This window comes from Podarcis pityusensis (genome assembly GCF_964106645.2).
Source record: "Podarcis pityusensis genome assembly, chromosome: 4".
Classification (NCBI taxonomy): domain Eukaryota; kingdom Metazoa; phylum Chordata; class Lepidosauria; order Squamata; family Lacertidae; genus Podarcis; species Podarcis pityusensis.
This window is the reverse complement of record NC_138027.1, coordinates 102,216,867-102,232,690: the sequence shown is the minus strand read 5'-3', so window position 1 is coordinate 102,232,690 and position 15,824 is coordinate 102,216,867. Positions and strand designations below refer to the sequence as shown.

The 15,824-nt window shown below is 42.6% G+C and overlaps 1 protein-coding gene across 1 annotated transcript; it reads right to left on the bottom strand.

Moving 5' to 3' along the window:
- Positions 1 to 8,779: 8,779 nt before the first annotated feature.
- PCDH20 (protocadherin 20) lies at positions 8,780 to 15,551 on the bottom strand. The gene is made up of 2 exons (XM_081003673.1): positions 15,365 to 15,551; positions 8,780 to 13,537 (listed from the first exon to the last, which is right to left on the bottom strand). Exons 1-2 carry the CDS (start codon positions 15,524 to 15,526, stop codon positions 10,808 to 10,810), a joined length of 2,892 nt encoding a protein of 963 aa, XP_080859799.1. The 5' UTR covers positions 15,527 to 15,551; the 3' UTR covers positions 8,780 to 10,807.
- Between the last annotated feature and the right edge of the window lie 273 nt (positions 15,552 to 15,824).

Sequence of the window (15,824 nt, the reverse complement as noted above, 5' to 3'; positions counted from 1 at the left end):
GAAAAATTATAGGTGACAGCCAGTGTTTCTCGGAGTAGGCCCATTGTCTTGGATATAATCCTACAAGAGGGATATGCTGTGCATTAAGAAAGAAGTATAATTTTCCCTCTCTGTACTAGAAGAACCAAGCCATATTGTATCACTTTATAATAAACTGGAATGGGATGATTATTTTAGGCTTATGGTATTTTGGGAGCTGCTAGACCTTAACCACATATTTAAAATATTGCTGCTTCTGCAGAAACTGTCATAGAATCAGCATTTGACTGAGATTTTATATTTATATATATCTAAAAAGCTTTATATTAGAAAAAGCAAGCAAGGACAACTTGAAGGAGCTATCAGTCATCAAAACATTGCCTCAGTTATAGCATATGAGATCATTAACATCTCAGATTTCCATCTGTTTACAGGCAACCTGTATTCATTGAAACTATAAAGCTTAGTAAAGACTTTGACACCTGTAGGCAATCATCACTTGATAACTGCCTGACTTCTTACCAGACAACTGTAAAAACAACAACACCCATCTTATATATGATTGTGGGTTGGCAAAGGTCTTCTAGATAGCAATGGTTTGGCAAATTTATTCTACTGTGGTTTTGGAGAGGGAGAATGTAAGTAAAGGAGTGCTTGCTGAAGGCTGTATTATGTGGTTTTACCTACTTGCATCTTGGATCCAAAATAGATGGGGAATTAATTGCAGCTGGTGATAGTTAAAGACTCCAATGGAGCCAGGGGGAAAATGCATATAGCTTAAAATATTTTTTTGTAGTTGTCAAAAGTGTTGGCTTGTGTTCTACTGGAGTTTTCTTGATTAATGTATTGCAGCATTTAACAGAGTCCCCCTTTCCCAAGCAGTAGGAAGGTTCATGACAGCTATTTATAGGACGGTTCTCTAGAGAGGAGTAAGTACTGGGTCCTTTTATGCTTCTGTTATATCTATTTACTTTCAAAGATACAAACTGAGCATAGGAGAGCAATCAAACATTAGGAGTAAAAGCATCTTTCAATGCATCAGGATCAGTTCTTCAAAAGTAAAAGACACCCAATCCCCCAAAGCTGGAAATCTTTGAACTGAGCTTCAGAAAGTCACCCTATTTTGTCTAAATTCCAATTGCTCAGTTCTCCTTCATCTCCTACCCAACCAGGGTAGCTTCAGTAAATAGTCACTATCAGCCATCAAGAGCCATCGAAAGCCAGCCAGCCAGCTCCCTCAGCTAGCAAACTATTCAGTGGTCTTGAGTAAATATAATTTTGCATAGCCAAAGGCATGTGTGCACTGCAGGTCCTTCATGTGCAGTGACAGAGGTCCCTTTGCTTCTCTAATGGTGTGGCTGCAATCTTTTGGGGTCTGAGCAAGGAAGCAGCTCATGACAAGATGCTATCCAGAAAGGGATGCAGAATGATGTAACTGAAACATTTGTTGTCTGCCCTATGCAGTGAGTATTTTTTGCCATATTTGAACTACCTTCTTAAACTCTCCCACAAGTTATATTAATCTTATGTATAGTAATGGTTCTGAATTGTCATTAAGCAAGTAAACGGCTCCCAAGGAACGACTTCCCACTCAATTAAGCCAAATACTGTTTTCTTCTTGTAAATGTCTGATGACTGTATGCAGGTCAAACTTTTAGTCCTTACTTGCAGCTGGAGATCATTCAGATTGTTAGGTCAGCCTCTAAGACTATCCCTCTTGCACATGCATTGCTTAAGCACAGCTTAGCCATGTTAGCTAGAAAAAAACTCCATGTTTAAAGTTAGTATACCTCTGAATGTCAGACGCTGGGGACAAACAACAGAAATGGTACCTTCATGCGCAGAGGCATCTGTCGGGCTATTAGGTGAGGGGAATGCTAGAACTGATGGATATTTAGTCTGATCCAATAAGGTTTATATTTTTATCCCAGTTAAATATTCAAAGGGCCATGGACTGGCTCAGCTGTATGCATACCAGATATAAAGACATAATTCTTTATGCCTATGAAAGTCTTGGGCAATGTAGCTTGGACCCAATGGCCAAAACATGGGTAATGGTAGGCTTTGGGCATTCACTACGGAACGCACAAAGGTGCCTCTGGGAATGTGTGGGGCTGGGGGGTGTCATGCATGCACATAGTGCTCCCAAGACAATGTGTGAGCCTGAAGAGGGGCTGGTTCATCATTGGAAAAGGGTTTCAACACAGGGATGGGAACCTAGCAATCAGAGTTCCTACAACCAGATTGGGCAGCCTTCACACAATGAACTGGGTAACTCTTCAGATTGACGCAGAAGTACTGCTGGCACACGTGATCTCAAATGTGGGGCAGCAGCTAGCTCCACATTTCCAGTTGGCACTCTTGCATATTATTTGGTGGGTGCCTGAAGAAAATGTGTGGGAATCCAGGTTTTGAATTATGTTGGTACAGTCATACCTCAGGTTGTGAACGCTGTGGGTTGCGAACGTGCCTCCTGCATGGATCACATTCGCAACCTGAGGTATGACTGTATATAAATGCCAGTGAGTTTTAGAAATTTTGATTCCATGCCCATTACAGGTCAGTTCTGACAACAGCTCAGCTTTGTCAAAGTATCATCACTGAAATAAAACCCGTGTTCTGTCGGGCAGTGGCCAATACCCTTAAAACACACAAGTGTGATTTATGCTCTGCTGTGTCAAAATTGCAGGCTGATTTTGTGATACATACCAGTGACAGCTACAATGAGGATAGATGAGAGCAAAACATATTCCTTTAGAATCACTTTGAATCTTGATTGTTCAGATGAAATGCTAGTTGCAATTTAACCTACCTTTCCATTGGCCTATTTTTCCTTGACAGCTATTTACCCTGATTTTCCCCATTTGATTCTTTCTTTCCCCTTCCTCCCTAATGTGCACTGTCTTTTCTTTAAAATGTATGACTGTGTCATTTCTAACTTTTGTGCCTAAAAATTTTATATGTATTTACTATTATTTGTATGGCTATCATCAGATCTCTCCATTTGAGTGACTACTTCTCAGCAGGTCTACCCAGGGGATTCTCAAAATTATGCCATTGAGTCTTGGTAAGTACAGTAAGGAGAAAAGTTCTGCTTGGGTTTCTGTAAGTACAGTGGTACCTCAGGTTACATACGCTTCAGGTTACATACGCTTCAGGTTACATACGCTTCAGGTTACAGACTCTGCTAATGCAGAAATAGTGCTTCAGGTTAAGAACTTTGTTTCAGGATAAGAACAGAAATTGTGCTCCAGCTGCACGGCGGCAGCAGGAGGCCCCATTAGCTAAAGTGCTGCTTCAGGTTAAGAACGGACCTCCGGAACGAATTAAGTACTTAACCCGAGGTACCACTGTACATATCTTTAGGAAAATTTCTAGCTAGGTTGCATTCTGAAATATAGGTACTTTGCCACTATCATATCTGCTGCAGTAACTGCCAGTCATGAATGCTCAAGGAATTTGGTCTCCTGTGCTTGACCTGTCTGCACTATCAAGCTTGACCTTGATGACACCGAGATCTTCATCATGGGCGTGTGCATGTGCATGTTCAGTTTTATCTGAGCACAGATTCACTATATCTAGGACCTCTTACAGCATATAAACCTCTCTGCACTTGCTTGTATGGACACACATGTGAGTCCATCACAATGATGAATACATTTCAGAATATAACTCTTGTGTAAAGAGTTGGGGGCAGAAAACAACAATCCAGAGGATCTGAACTAAGTTTCTGTTGTCCTCTATTACTTGGTTTACAGCCTACTGCTTGTTGTTTCTCTTATTTAATTAAAGATTCTGGTTCAGATAAATGTTGCATGGGAGTGCTATAGTGTGTTTTGCAGTGCAAAGATTGACTCAATCCCATTTTTTATTAAACCAGACAAAAAAAACATGCTTGGTAGCTCTCAGGTTGCTAACTGGATATTGTGATATTTAATGTATGGTGTGCTTAGTTTTGTGTCAACTCAGCCAACAAGATTGCTTTGGCAGATGCACTTTCACAAGGCATCTATAAAAGCAGGGAATGGGAAGATTTTGAACTTACATTACCATATCTGTGCTCTTTTGACAATAACATTTGGACAATAATTTCTGTCAGGACACCCTGGACTTTATCAAAGTCCAGAGAAATGTGGTTTTTATTATTGCATTTCACAGGCAATTGAGAATGCCGGGGGGGGGGGGAGAGATAATAATTTGAGTTGAGTTTGAGCATCAACCTATTGTGAATTGCATGGCCCCACTTTATAAAGCATCTGAGCATGTATGGAATGCACCTCCCACATTGCTATACTCATCCAGCCTCAGCTGTAAATATTCTGGTGACTACTGTAAAGTGCTGCACAGTATTGGGGTGGCGGGGGGGGTGTCACCCTTGAAGATGGTCCTGAGGCTCCAACTAGAGCAGAATGTGGCTGCCAGCCGAGGCAACCCATGTGACCACATGTCACAGGTCCTGAAAGCCCTGCACTGGCTGCCAGCCAGCTCCTCTGCCATTCATGGTATTAGTACTAGCATAGAAACACCTTAATGACTCAGGAGGACTCAAGCACCTAAAAGAGCACCTTCTCCAGAATAAACCATCTCAGCCCTAAAATCATTCAGAGAGGCACAGTAGCCATTCACCCATCAGACAGTCTTCTCAGCTGCAGTTTCCCCATTTGTGGAATGCCCTCCTCAGTGAGGTGTGTCTGTTTTTCCCATTGTTAAATTTTGAGAGGAAGTTTAAAATATTCTTGTTGACTCAGGCATTTGATAGCTGAAAGTTTCTGTTCCTGGCATGGAAATTGATTGAAATTTTAAGCTGGGAGAGTGCATTATTATTTTACATGTCTTTTAGATGATTTAAATTGTTTTAAAATCATTTTTAGATTATTTAAATTGTTTTGAAACAATTTTTATTGTTTTATCACTGATGCATTTGCTGCCTTGAGCTCCTTTGGGAGGAAGGGCAGCATAGAATTCTAATAAATAAACACTTGTAAGGTGAAGGAGCAAGAATTCAGGATTTGAGGGTAGAGCTGCCAGGCAGTCTGAGCCCCAGGACCTCTCTTTTTCATTAGAAAAAAAGTCAGTTTATTTTTAGTAAGGTCAGAATAATAAATTTCCACATCAAAACAAAACAAAATGTTAAAGTACATTCAACGCAAGAACTATACATGAGTAGGCAGACATAGTCACGATGACCTTCCTCTGTTAAAGATCACCATAACAACATGCTACATTTGATTTAACAACATTAACTTTGATCATTGCTGCAGCTGATGCAAACTGAGTAACTTTTATGGGGTTACAAATTTGCCAATACTGTTTAAAGGAGATTCAGTTTTCTAAAGAAACTAAACATTAGAAACCTGATTCAGCACAGAAGCAACTAGTTCCCCCACAATTTTTGTTTTTATCTGTAAACCACCCTGAGTCCCATCAGGGAAAAAGGTGGAGTATAAATATAGTTGTTATTGTTTTTATTAATAATAATAATAATAAGTCCATTGTTTGCATGACCTGCCAGTGCACTGCTGTAAATGCTTTTCTTAACTCGTATAGATTAACAAAACAAAAAACAAAAACCCAGCCTCACAGCCAAAGCAGTCTGTCTGATCAACTTATACCTTGGCGATAAGTGCAATGTTCACACTACCAACAGATTTGATTGAACATTAGTGTACCCAAGTTTGCTTTTGGACTGGTATTTTACAGAAGAGAACCCCTGCACCTTCAGATATATAATTATTATTGTTGTTGTTGTTTCTATAGAAGAAGCACAATTCTCCATTTTTGCAGATGCAGAGGTCTCACTCCACTAACATCAGAATCAGCCTTTTACTGAGTCAGACCACTGGTCCATCTAATGCAGTGTTGTCTGCATCAGGGACAGTCAACACCATGCTCCCTGGATGTTGTTGAGCTTCATCTCCTTTCCCCTCTGGCCATTGGCTGTGCTGGCTGCAGCTGATGGAAGCCGTAGTCCAGCAATATTTGGAGAACAGCACACTTGCTACCCCTGGTCTCCATCAGCTGCAGTGGCTCTGTGGGATTTCAGGTTGGAGTCTTTCTGAGCCTTAACTGGAGATGCCAGGGATCAAAGCTGGGAGGTTTTGCAAGCATGTTCTCTTGCATTGAGGCACAGCATTTCTGCTATTGCTTTGGCTCAAAAAAGTGCAGGATCCCTTGCTTCTCTCACATGTTTCTGTGCTGTAAGAAATGCCACAGTCCACTAAAAGGAGACGAGCACTTTATGTAAGTGTACCTTTGAAAAACACGGGTAAAATCAGCAAGAACATTTGACAGAAGAGCTGCCTTGCAGGTCTAGTAGTCATGTCCATTTAGCACAACATCATCCCATCAGTACTCATGCCCATTTTTAACCAAACTATTCCCAGAGGAGATAATTTTCACAGCTAGATTCAATGCTTTGCTATCAGCAGTTATGAGATCGATTTACTAGACTGCCGTGGAACTGAGATTTCTTACAAAAGAAGTTCAGTTGAAGAGTTAGACCATGTTCTCCTGAACTGCAATTTTTATAGGGATTTAAGTTTCCCCTTTTTATCTCCCCAGTATTTTCTCTCTACTTGAAGAACTCAGCTGAATTCTGTATCTTAATTTTAATGGCAAACTCCAACCCTGAGATCACAGAAAAATAGGTTACAATTATTAAAGAGATTTCTGAATCAAAATTGTCTGAATATTTATTTCTGATTGTTCACTGGTTCTGTTATACTCTCATTCTAAAGGGAAAAATTTGCCCTCCCTCTCACTAGGGGTGCCTTGATAACTGTGCACTGAATTCGAGGTTTATGGATTGTTGACCAAGTAAACTGAAATAGTCATTGCTTAACAGAACTGATTATGAAATAAAATATCATACAATTGACTCTGAGCTTGCACTGAGCACACTGTCACCATCAGAGGAATGTCTAAACTGTACAACTTAGGGTGGTACTTCCACACCACTACTAAGACATGCATGCTGCATCTCTGTACCTTGTGGCCATATAAACTCATTGTAACCATGGGATTTAGGAGAGGGTAGGGAACACTGGTAAGCAAACACAGTTGACCAGGACTAGTGAACCTCTGGGCTTCCAGATGTTGTTGGACTTCAACTCCCATTAGCTGCAGGCAGCATGGCTGGTGGTGAGAGATGATGGAGTCCAGCTACCACCCGAGTGCCACAGTTCCCCCATAGACCACACAACAGGCTATTTACAAAAGCATGCCAACTTTTAGAGACAGCTTCTATCCACTTTATCTGCACATTTCCTCCATTTTAGCCAATGCATCGTGCCTCCTTTGACACAACTTTGCTATGCCTTGTTCCCTTGGTTTGAAACTTGCATTGTGGATGGCCCCCAGCATTTTAACACTCTCTCCAGCATCTAGCATCCGAGAGTGCAAATGCTGATACCAGGAACAGCTGTATCCCAATGCAGGCTATAGCAGACCCTACCAACATTCTCTTTAGTGTAAGAGCTTGTTGCCCTGGATTGAAAACTAGCTAAAGATCAGTTGATCATCTTGAATAGTACCTACAAAAGGAACAAAGGCAGAGTGAGCCTTATTCCCAAGTAAGGGAATCTAGGATTGCCAAGTTAGAAAAGTTCCCTTTACACATTATATGTGTGAAGAGGGCTCTATGCACTGAAAGAGCCTTGCTGCTCGCTCTGCTCTGTTATTGGGTGTGGTACACTGACCTCAACCCCAAAGTCCACATATCAAGACCTATGAATGTAGAGCTTTGCGTAAGCTGGAACCCTGAACAAGTGGAAAACCAGTTGCGTGGAAGCCTCCCAGCACACAGAGTTATCCCACAGTCAACATATGTGACGTTTATAACCAACTGATGTCATGACCCATGTAGAATAATAGAACTGAAAAGGACCGAGGAGCAATCTATCGAACTTAGGCCCATTGCTCAACATTTCATAACTGCAGTCTAAACCAGTGACTTAGATGTGTGAACTGAACCATCAGAGTCAAAAACTACAGAGATAACTTCTGAATTATCTCACTTCATTTTGCACACAATTCCTTTTCACTGAAATCAATTCATACTTCCAGCTTTGCATTCTCAGGTGATGGGAAATCAAGGGGCATAGCTGAATGTGTGCACTGGCTCTTGGAAACATCCAAACCTTGTGCTGCTCCAGCAGCTGCTATTCCTACTGGTGTTTCAGTGCCACCCTGCACTCATAAGCCCCACAGCTCTAGCATGTAGGATGGTGTAGAGAGATGACTGACAAATCCAGTTTTCTGCATATTTATATTTTCTTTGCTTGATTTGTCCAAGACCATAGTAAATATTCTGACAGTTTATCTAAACCTAGCTCTTTGATTTCACAGACTGATGTATAAGAAAATAATATTTATGGAAAGTTACATTGGATTGCATTCAGTGACATTTCATATACTGCAAAGTACATTGTAAACGTGTGTGTGTGTGTGTGTGTGTGTGTACACATACACACACACAGAGAGAGAGAGAGAGAGAAAACAGGAAACATCTAGGGCTGTAAATACAAAAAAAGGGAGATGTGTATCTCAGAGATGCTGGAAAGGCTGAATGTTCACTATTATGGTAGCCCAACATGTTTCTGCTCAAGAGAACCTATAAAGAAACAGATGAGCCAGCCCCTGAAGCGGCTCCCTTGAACTTAAACATGTTGAGCTAACACAATAACAAACTTTCATCCTTTCGAGCATCTCTGAGATACATATTTCCCCTTTTTAATGTATACATATCCACATACATAGTGTGTAGGTAGGTAGGCATCTAGGTTCCATAAAATAACATAAATATTATGAAAATATAGAGTTTTTATTTGCAGACATATAAACACTTTTGGTACAGTACAGACATATTGTCAGAACTCAAGAAAAGTGTCAGTTCTAAGCAGAGCACTCATTTGCCTTGTTTTACACAGCTAGATTTGATGGAGACATCTGGCATGAAAGTTTTGCAGCTTTTGCAATCATTGTTAAAGGTGTGCATTGCTGATAACCCCTCTGCTGTGTAGCTGCAGAGACAGGCAGGTGTCATTTCTGGGAAGATATGTCACTGGCTTTAGGAAGGAAAGTTATGGGCATGATCGAAAAGACTAAGCTAATGAAAAGGAAGGGAGCCAAGAGTCAGTAATTAGCTGCTGTTCTCTCACACAAAATACCCATTGAGAGAATAGCAAGAGCCCAAATTTAAAAAAACCAAAGGTTCATATGACCAATAATTTTTGTTTCAATATGAGATATCTAATTCAGAAACATTGCTTTTTTAAAAAAGAAAAGAAAAATTATACAACCAAAGTGATGGAATACTACTGATAGATCATTGAAACTACAAAGCATTATTAACAACAACTAGGGATCACTAGATCAACAACAACAACAACAAAATTAGTTGGGGTGGTGGTAGATGGAACTATAATATTCTGAAATGGAGGGATATTGATCGTGGGCCCCAGTCCAGAGATATTTGCAGGCAGTGGGAACTGCACACAAGGATCTCTCCTGAAGGCCTCAATAGATGAGAAGGATTGTAAGCTCTGCCTCTGACACCGTTATTCACCTATTTGGAGCAAGAGGGGGGTCTGGAATCAGCAGTTTAGTAGTGAGTGGATGAGCGGAATGTAGAATTTCTCCCTGTCACATCTTTTTGTATTTAAGGTTCAGGGCCCATAAAGACAATGCATGCATGGAAACCATTTTCCACATGCAGATAGTCTTGATGGAGTCGGCATGGTGGTTATCAGGCTCTCTTACTCTCACGTAATAGAAATTAATCCTTAGAATTAACTGGCATTTCACTGTTCCTGCACTTTGCTGCACTTAGTCTACAGCCTTGTGCACTCTTACTTGAGGAGAAAGCCTTATTTAGCTCAGGTAACTATGCATAGGAACAGGCTGTTGTACTTTAGATTCTAGTGGCAGGTACTCAAACCTCTTGAAGGCTTGGGGAAATCTTGCACAGAGGCATCCCAAAAGTTTCAAGAAGTGTTATGTCAGGGAAATTGGCAACAGAAACCCTTTTCTGCCCTGTGTACACCAGGACTCATTTGCATCCCAGATGGCATATTTCTTTTATTTGTTCCAAGAGATACTGATCAAAATATTGCTGAAGCAATTTATAATGTTTGTTCTCCATATTGAGGTGAAAGTGAACATCTAATTTCTGTCCATAACCTCACAAGGGGATAATGGGTACCCTCAAGAAATTGCACTTCTTGTTAATGCCATTCCTATATAGAGGGAGATTTATATATTTAAACATCTGAGGTAATAAAACATTCTGTTTGATTTACCAGTGCATATTTTCTTGTCAACTTCTTGTATATACAATAGAGCATATAATTATTATACCTCAAACCCATACTTTTATTTTGTTTATTTTTCCCCTTTAGAAAAACAATGTTTTAAAATATACTTTTCATTTTCTTTTAAACAGACTCATTTACAGGAATGGCAGATGTTGCCCTCTTGTGGTAAAAAATGACTTAGGAATGAAAAAGAATTTAACAATGAATTTGTCATTGTCTTACCTTTCACTTTATGAATACTGACTTAATTTATGGGTGGGTCTTGTGATGACCAAGTCTACACAGACAAGTTATGAGCTGTTAGCACTATGGTTTCATAAAAAAGCTGTACAATGAATTTGATTTTCTTTTTCTTTTCACTGAAAAAAAGCTGTAGACAGCTACAGTATTTACAATTATAATAAGTTATAAATCAGTAGTCCTTCATTGTAGCTACTGCTGACAATCCTGTATCTGGGAACTTTATCACTATTCAGAATTATTAGGTTTTGGTTGAGATTATCCATTTGAAGCCATCAGATATTGGAAATTTCCACAGGCCTTTTCTCCAGCATATGAAGATCAATTCTTCCATTTAATGGGATTTGTACTTCCAAAGTTTCGTCTCCTCTGTGGTACTTTCTTCCTCTCCTTAGGCAGATGTAAATACCCATTCCAGTTACCAATGTTATTGAACACAAGCTTATTACTGACAGGACCACTAAGGTAGGCATACAAGATGCTGATTCTACTCTTTTGTGTGTGGGTTCTATAGAGATTTGTGGTTCTTTTTCCTCGACGTTAATATCAGGTTCCTTTCTTAAAAGGCTTTCAATGTAGCTCTCGTTGCTCACAGTGTCATTGACAAAGAGGTTCACCATAACTGTGGAATGCAGAGGTTCTGGGTAACCATGATCACTAACCTTAACAAGAAGCCGATAAAGGCCATAGTCGTTTTGCATTAGTGACTCCTCCAGAGTGATGTTGCCTGTCTTGGGGTCAATCTTAAAGGAGTCTGGACGGGGACCTCTTCTCCCTATGATGCTGTATGCTATGACTGCATTCATGCCGGTATCATTATCTACAGCATAAACTTCTGTGATAGGAGATCCAGGTAGAGTAGAAGGGAGGACTAGGAGGTAAGACATGTTGGACTGCGGAAACAAGACCAAGGGTGGGTTATCATTGATGTCCAGCAAAAGGACAGTTATTTTTGCAGTCGAGGACAAGGCAGGATCACCTCCATCGACTGCTTCAACCCATAAGATGTATGAGCTCTGCTGTTCCCTGTCTAGAGAGACCTTAGCTCTTAGCACTCCTTTGCCGGTGTCTATAACAAAGATGTCACTTCCATTTACAACAGAAAGTGCTACCCAGCCATTTTGCCCTATATCTGCATCCGTGACACTTATAACTCCAATTTCCCCAAAGCCTGGAAAATTCTCTGGCACAAAAAAACTAAAATCCTTGTTGATAAATCTTGGACTGTTGTCATTTTTATCCAGTACAGAGATGGTAACTGTGGCTATTGATTCTCGGGCTGGCACTCCAGAATCTACTGCTTTAACTGTGTAGCGGTATTTTTCTCTCTCTTCTCTGTCCAGCTGGGTGGAAACTGTCAAAACTCCTGTGACTTTATCTAAAGCAAAATATGAAGGGGCTTCAGGCCCTAGGAAATAAGACACTTGCCCTCTTTCTCCACTGTCAGCATCTGTTGCATGTAGCTTGGTCAAAAAAGCATTGGGGACATTATTTTCTTCAATTGATAATTCTATCAGTGTTTGAGAAAAAACAGGTGAATTGTCATTATCATCCAGAACCTGCACTTTCACTATTTTATTGACATGGAATCCTTCAGTATTCCATGCGATCACTGATACTTCATAGAACTGTTGAGCCTCATAATCCAATGGTTTTGTAGTCTCCAGCAAGTACTCATTGTGATATGGTTTGTATGGTGACAACCTGAATGGGCCGTCACCATCCAAATAGCAATCCACTTTGTATTTTTCGTCTGGATCTTTTATGGTAAAAAATGCTATCGGTGTGTTAACAGGCTCTAATTCCCTCAGGTAAACCACCCCTTCTACTTCATTAGCTATAAAACGAGGAATCACTTCAGGAGGTCTCATTGTGACTTTGATGATGGATATTAACACAGTGATCACTGCAGGGATACAACCGGGACCGTTGGCTAATACGCTCAACCGATGGAGACGAGGAGTGTCACCATTAATCCTCTTGGAGAGCTTGATAACACCTGTGCTTTCATCAAGGTAAAACAAAGTGCGGGATGACTGAGAAACCTTCTGGCTGTAGGAATATGTGATCTCTGCATTGATTCCCTGATCCACATCCACAGCATGGACAGAGGCTATGGGCAACCCAATACTAGAATTCCCAAAAACTGTGACATTGATCTGGGTCTCATTGAACTGTGGGCAGTTGTCGTTGATGTCACTGATGCCAATAGTGAGGGTGGCACTGCCCACCAGTGGAGGGACTCCTCCATCCTCTGCAGTTATGAGGGTAATATATTTGTCTCTGGCCTCTCTGTCCAAGGCACCCATGACAATCAGGTAAGGCGTTCTTTCCCCACTTTCATTTTCCTCCACATCCAATGTAAAAACCCCAAAGTCATCTTGTAGGTGGTATGTCTGGACCCCGTTGCTCCCCATGTCTGGGTCAACTGCCGGATGCTCTATAGCTAAACGGGTGTTGACTGGTGAGTTCTCAGGCACAAAGAGGTGGATCTGTGGCATGGGAAAGCACGGGGCATTGTCATTGACATCGTGGATGGCAATCTTCACCTTGACAAGGCGGAAATACTCCTGAGGCAACACCATAACATCCAGCAACAGCAAGCATGACTCAGAAGATGGTACTGGGGAGGAGGAGGAGGAGGAGGCAACCACACTAGAGCCAACATTATCCTCTGTGCATAGCGCCTCCCGGTCAATCTCCTTTGCGGAGGTGCTCAGTTCTCCAGTCTGGTTGTCTAGGTTCACATACTGACCTCCTAATCCCTGGGAGGCAAGGCTGAAGGAGAGAGGGGTTTTCCCCCATTGCTGAGGCTGCTGCTTCCCCTCTACTGTGGCCTCTCCCTCTCCCTCTGATGTTGCCTGGACCTGTAAATCCTGGGCTAGATTCCCGATCAGGAACCCGGAGGGCAGCCCTTCATTGATGCTGTAGAAAAGTTCAGTGGCACGACTATAGCTTGCAAAGCAGTTGAAAGGTCCAAGGAAGAGCAGGAAAATGAATAAGTTCTGAGGAAAGAGATGCACGTGAGGTTAGCGAATGGCATGTCCATCTGAGAGCATCAGTTTAATCACCCCCTCTCCATTTTGTCCCCCAAAAGAGGTCTTTCTGTGCAAGACCTTGCATTGGACCATTATCTTCAGAATTCCTACCGAATTAACAATCCAGCCTACACAAATCCACCATCTGAGTACATCCTCCTGAAAAATTTCCACCTGGCTCATATTTTTGACCTCTACACCCTCCCAATACTTAGTGCCAGTCTTCAGTCTAAATAGATCACCATCTCCTTCTGTTGCACACAACCACCAGCCCTGAAACATGAAGTCCCCAAACTCACCATCAATAAATGAAGAGTTGTCATCCCGTTTACCCTTAACTATTAGTTTCCTCAATAAAACAGTCATAAAGAATTCGTTAAAAAGAAGCAGTATATGTATATGCTCAAAACCACATATGTTTGTGCCTATAAATCCCCATGCTGCAGTCTAGATCACTATACAATGCCATAAAGGGTGGGAGAAACAGAAGCATATTTAAACTTCAACTTCAGTTTCCTCACTATCTCAAATGTATTAGCATTTTTGTCAAGCCATAAACAGATTGTGAGTGAAAACAAAACAGTGGGCAGCCATCTAGGAACAAAAGCATAAACCATCGTTCTCTGCATAAAATGCATCACTTTAATTTTGTATTTTTCACTTCCATATATATATTTATAGAAGTGAAAAATACAATATACTGTATATATATAAAAACATTGCTTTTGATTAATGCAAGACTGCAGGTACCATCCTCTCTTCTTCAGATTAGTAATAGAGTTGGCTCCGTTTGTCCAGCCGATCTAGGAACGGCTGTCCTTTGCCAGATATGGTCATCTAAGATGCCTTTGCCACAAATTAACCCTTTCACCTTCCCTACTGGGAGATGACACAAAACCATACGCAGCCACAGCTCATCGCAGCTTACGGTGCACTGACAGAAATGTTAGCCACTGCTGCGTTGACTTCATGGGTCCTTCCCCTGAAGTTAAACAAACATGTCTTCAACCCAAAGAACAATTTCTTGAGAATAAGATCCACTGAAATAAGCAAGTATGTGTGACTAGGAATGGCCACACATGTGCATCCTCCTCGCTCCCTTTTAAAGCCACAATACTGGAAGAATTTTGTCCCTTTCATTCTCTGTTAGAACTATCACACTTCTTGGAGCTAGCGGACCTTAATTTGAGGACTGGGTGAAGGGGGGGGAATCCTTTTCTGAGTTCCTTTGAGCACACACAGTGGTCCTCCTGGCCTCATCTGCTTTTTCTCACGCACAGCTCTGATTGTATGCCCGCTGACTCTCAAGAAGGGCTCGCTGAGGGTCTTTACCCAGTGCGCACACACTTCTAAGTAAATCAGCATAATAGGATCCTGCTGCATCACCACCTCCCAAATAAATGCACAGGATTGCAGCCTTGAGCTATTGTTATCAATCCTCCTCATCACCATCGTGACTTACTGTGGATAGCTACAGGATCGCGCCGTTAAAAGACAGCTACAGAACTAGCAGCCTTGCCTCCTGAAACTGTTGCTTCTGCCGCCTCTCTTTTTACACCTGCTCCAGCGCCTCCCACCCCGTTTTACCACCATTTCTACACTCCTAAAGCGCTACATTTGTCGTGCCGCTTCCCCACGGGCGAAGTTTCCTTGCTCGCTCCCGCCCAACTTCCTGGTCGAGAAGCTCGAGGCGTCCGATCTTGCGCACCTTTCCTCGAAAACGACCCCACAGAAGTGCAGACAGACGAGAAGGGCAGCCCCGGACCCCCTCCCCTCCCCCCCCGCTCAGCGTACCGGCAGGTTCCTCTGCGTGGCGCTTGTGCTGCTCCCAGGGCTGGATCGCTGCCCCATAGCCAGCGGCCGGTGCCTCTTCGCCGGGAGCCAGCGGGATCCTAGGGCCGGGGGCGAGCTGCGCCGCCTCTCATTCCCTCGGCTGCTCATTCCAAATGCGGGCATGGAGGGTCCCCGCGCGGGGAAGGGCGGGCGGCGCGCCGGGGAGGGGAAGCCGCCAGAAGGGGGAGAGGCGCGGCGAGAGCCCCCCTCCCTCCCGCCCGGCTCTGGCGCGCATGCAAAGACCTCCCGGACTCCAGCCAATCGCCTCGCAGGGCGCTCACTTAACCCCTGGCGGGCGGCGGGCGCTCCGCTTCGCCTGCTGCAGCTCGAGGGACGCCAGCGCCGCTTCTGCCCGCCGCGCCGCGCTCCGCTCCGCAGCCGGGGCGCCCTTCTTTCCGAGGCCGGCTGCACTCGCTCCAGA

Coding starts and splice junctions, on each gene's coding strand:
- PCDH20 (XM_081003673.1), bottom strand. CDS start 15,526: ATGCCCGCATTTGGAATGAGCAGCCGAGGGAATGAGAGGCGGCGCAGC. Junction 13,538..15,364: donor CCACGCAGAGGAACCTGCCG/GTACGCTGAGCG, acceptor CTCTTTCCTCAG/AACTTATTCATTTTCCTGCT.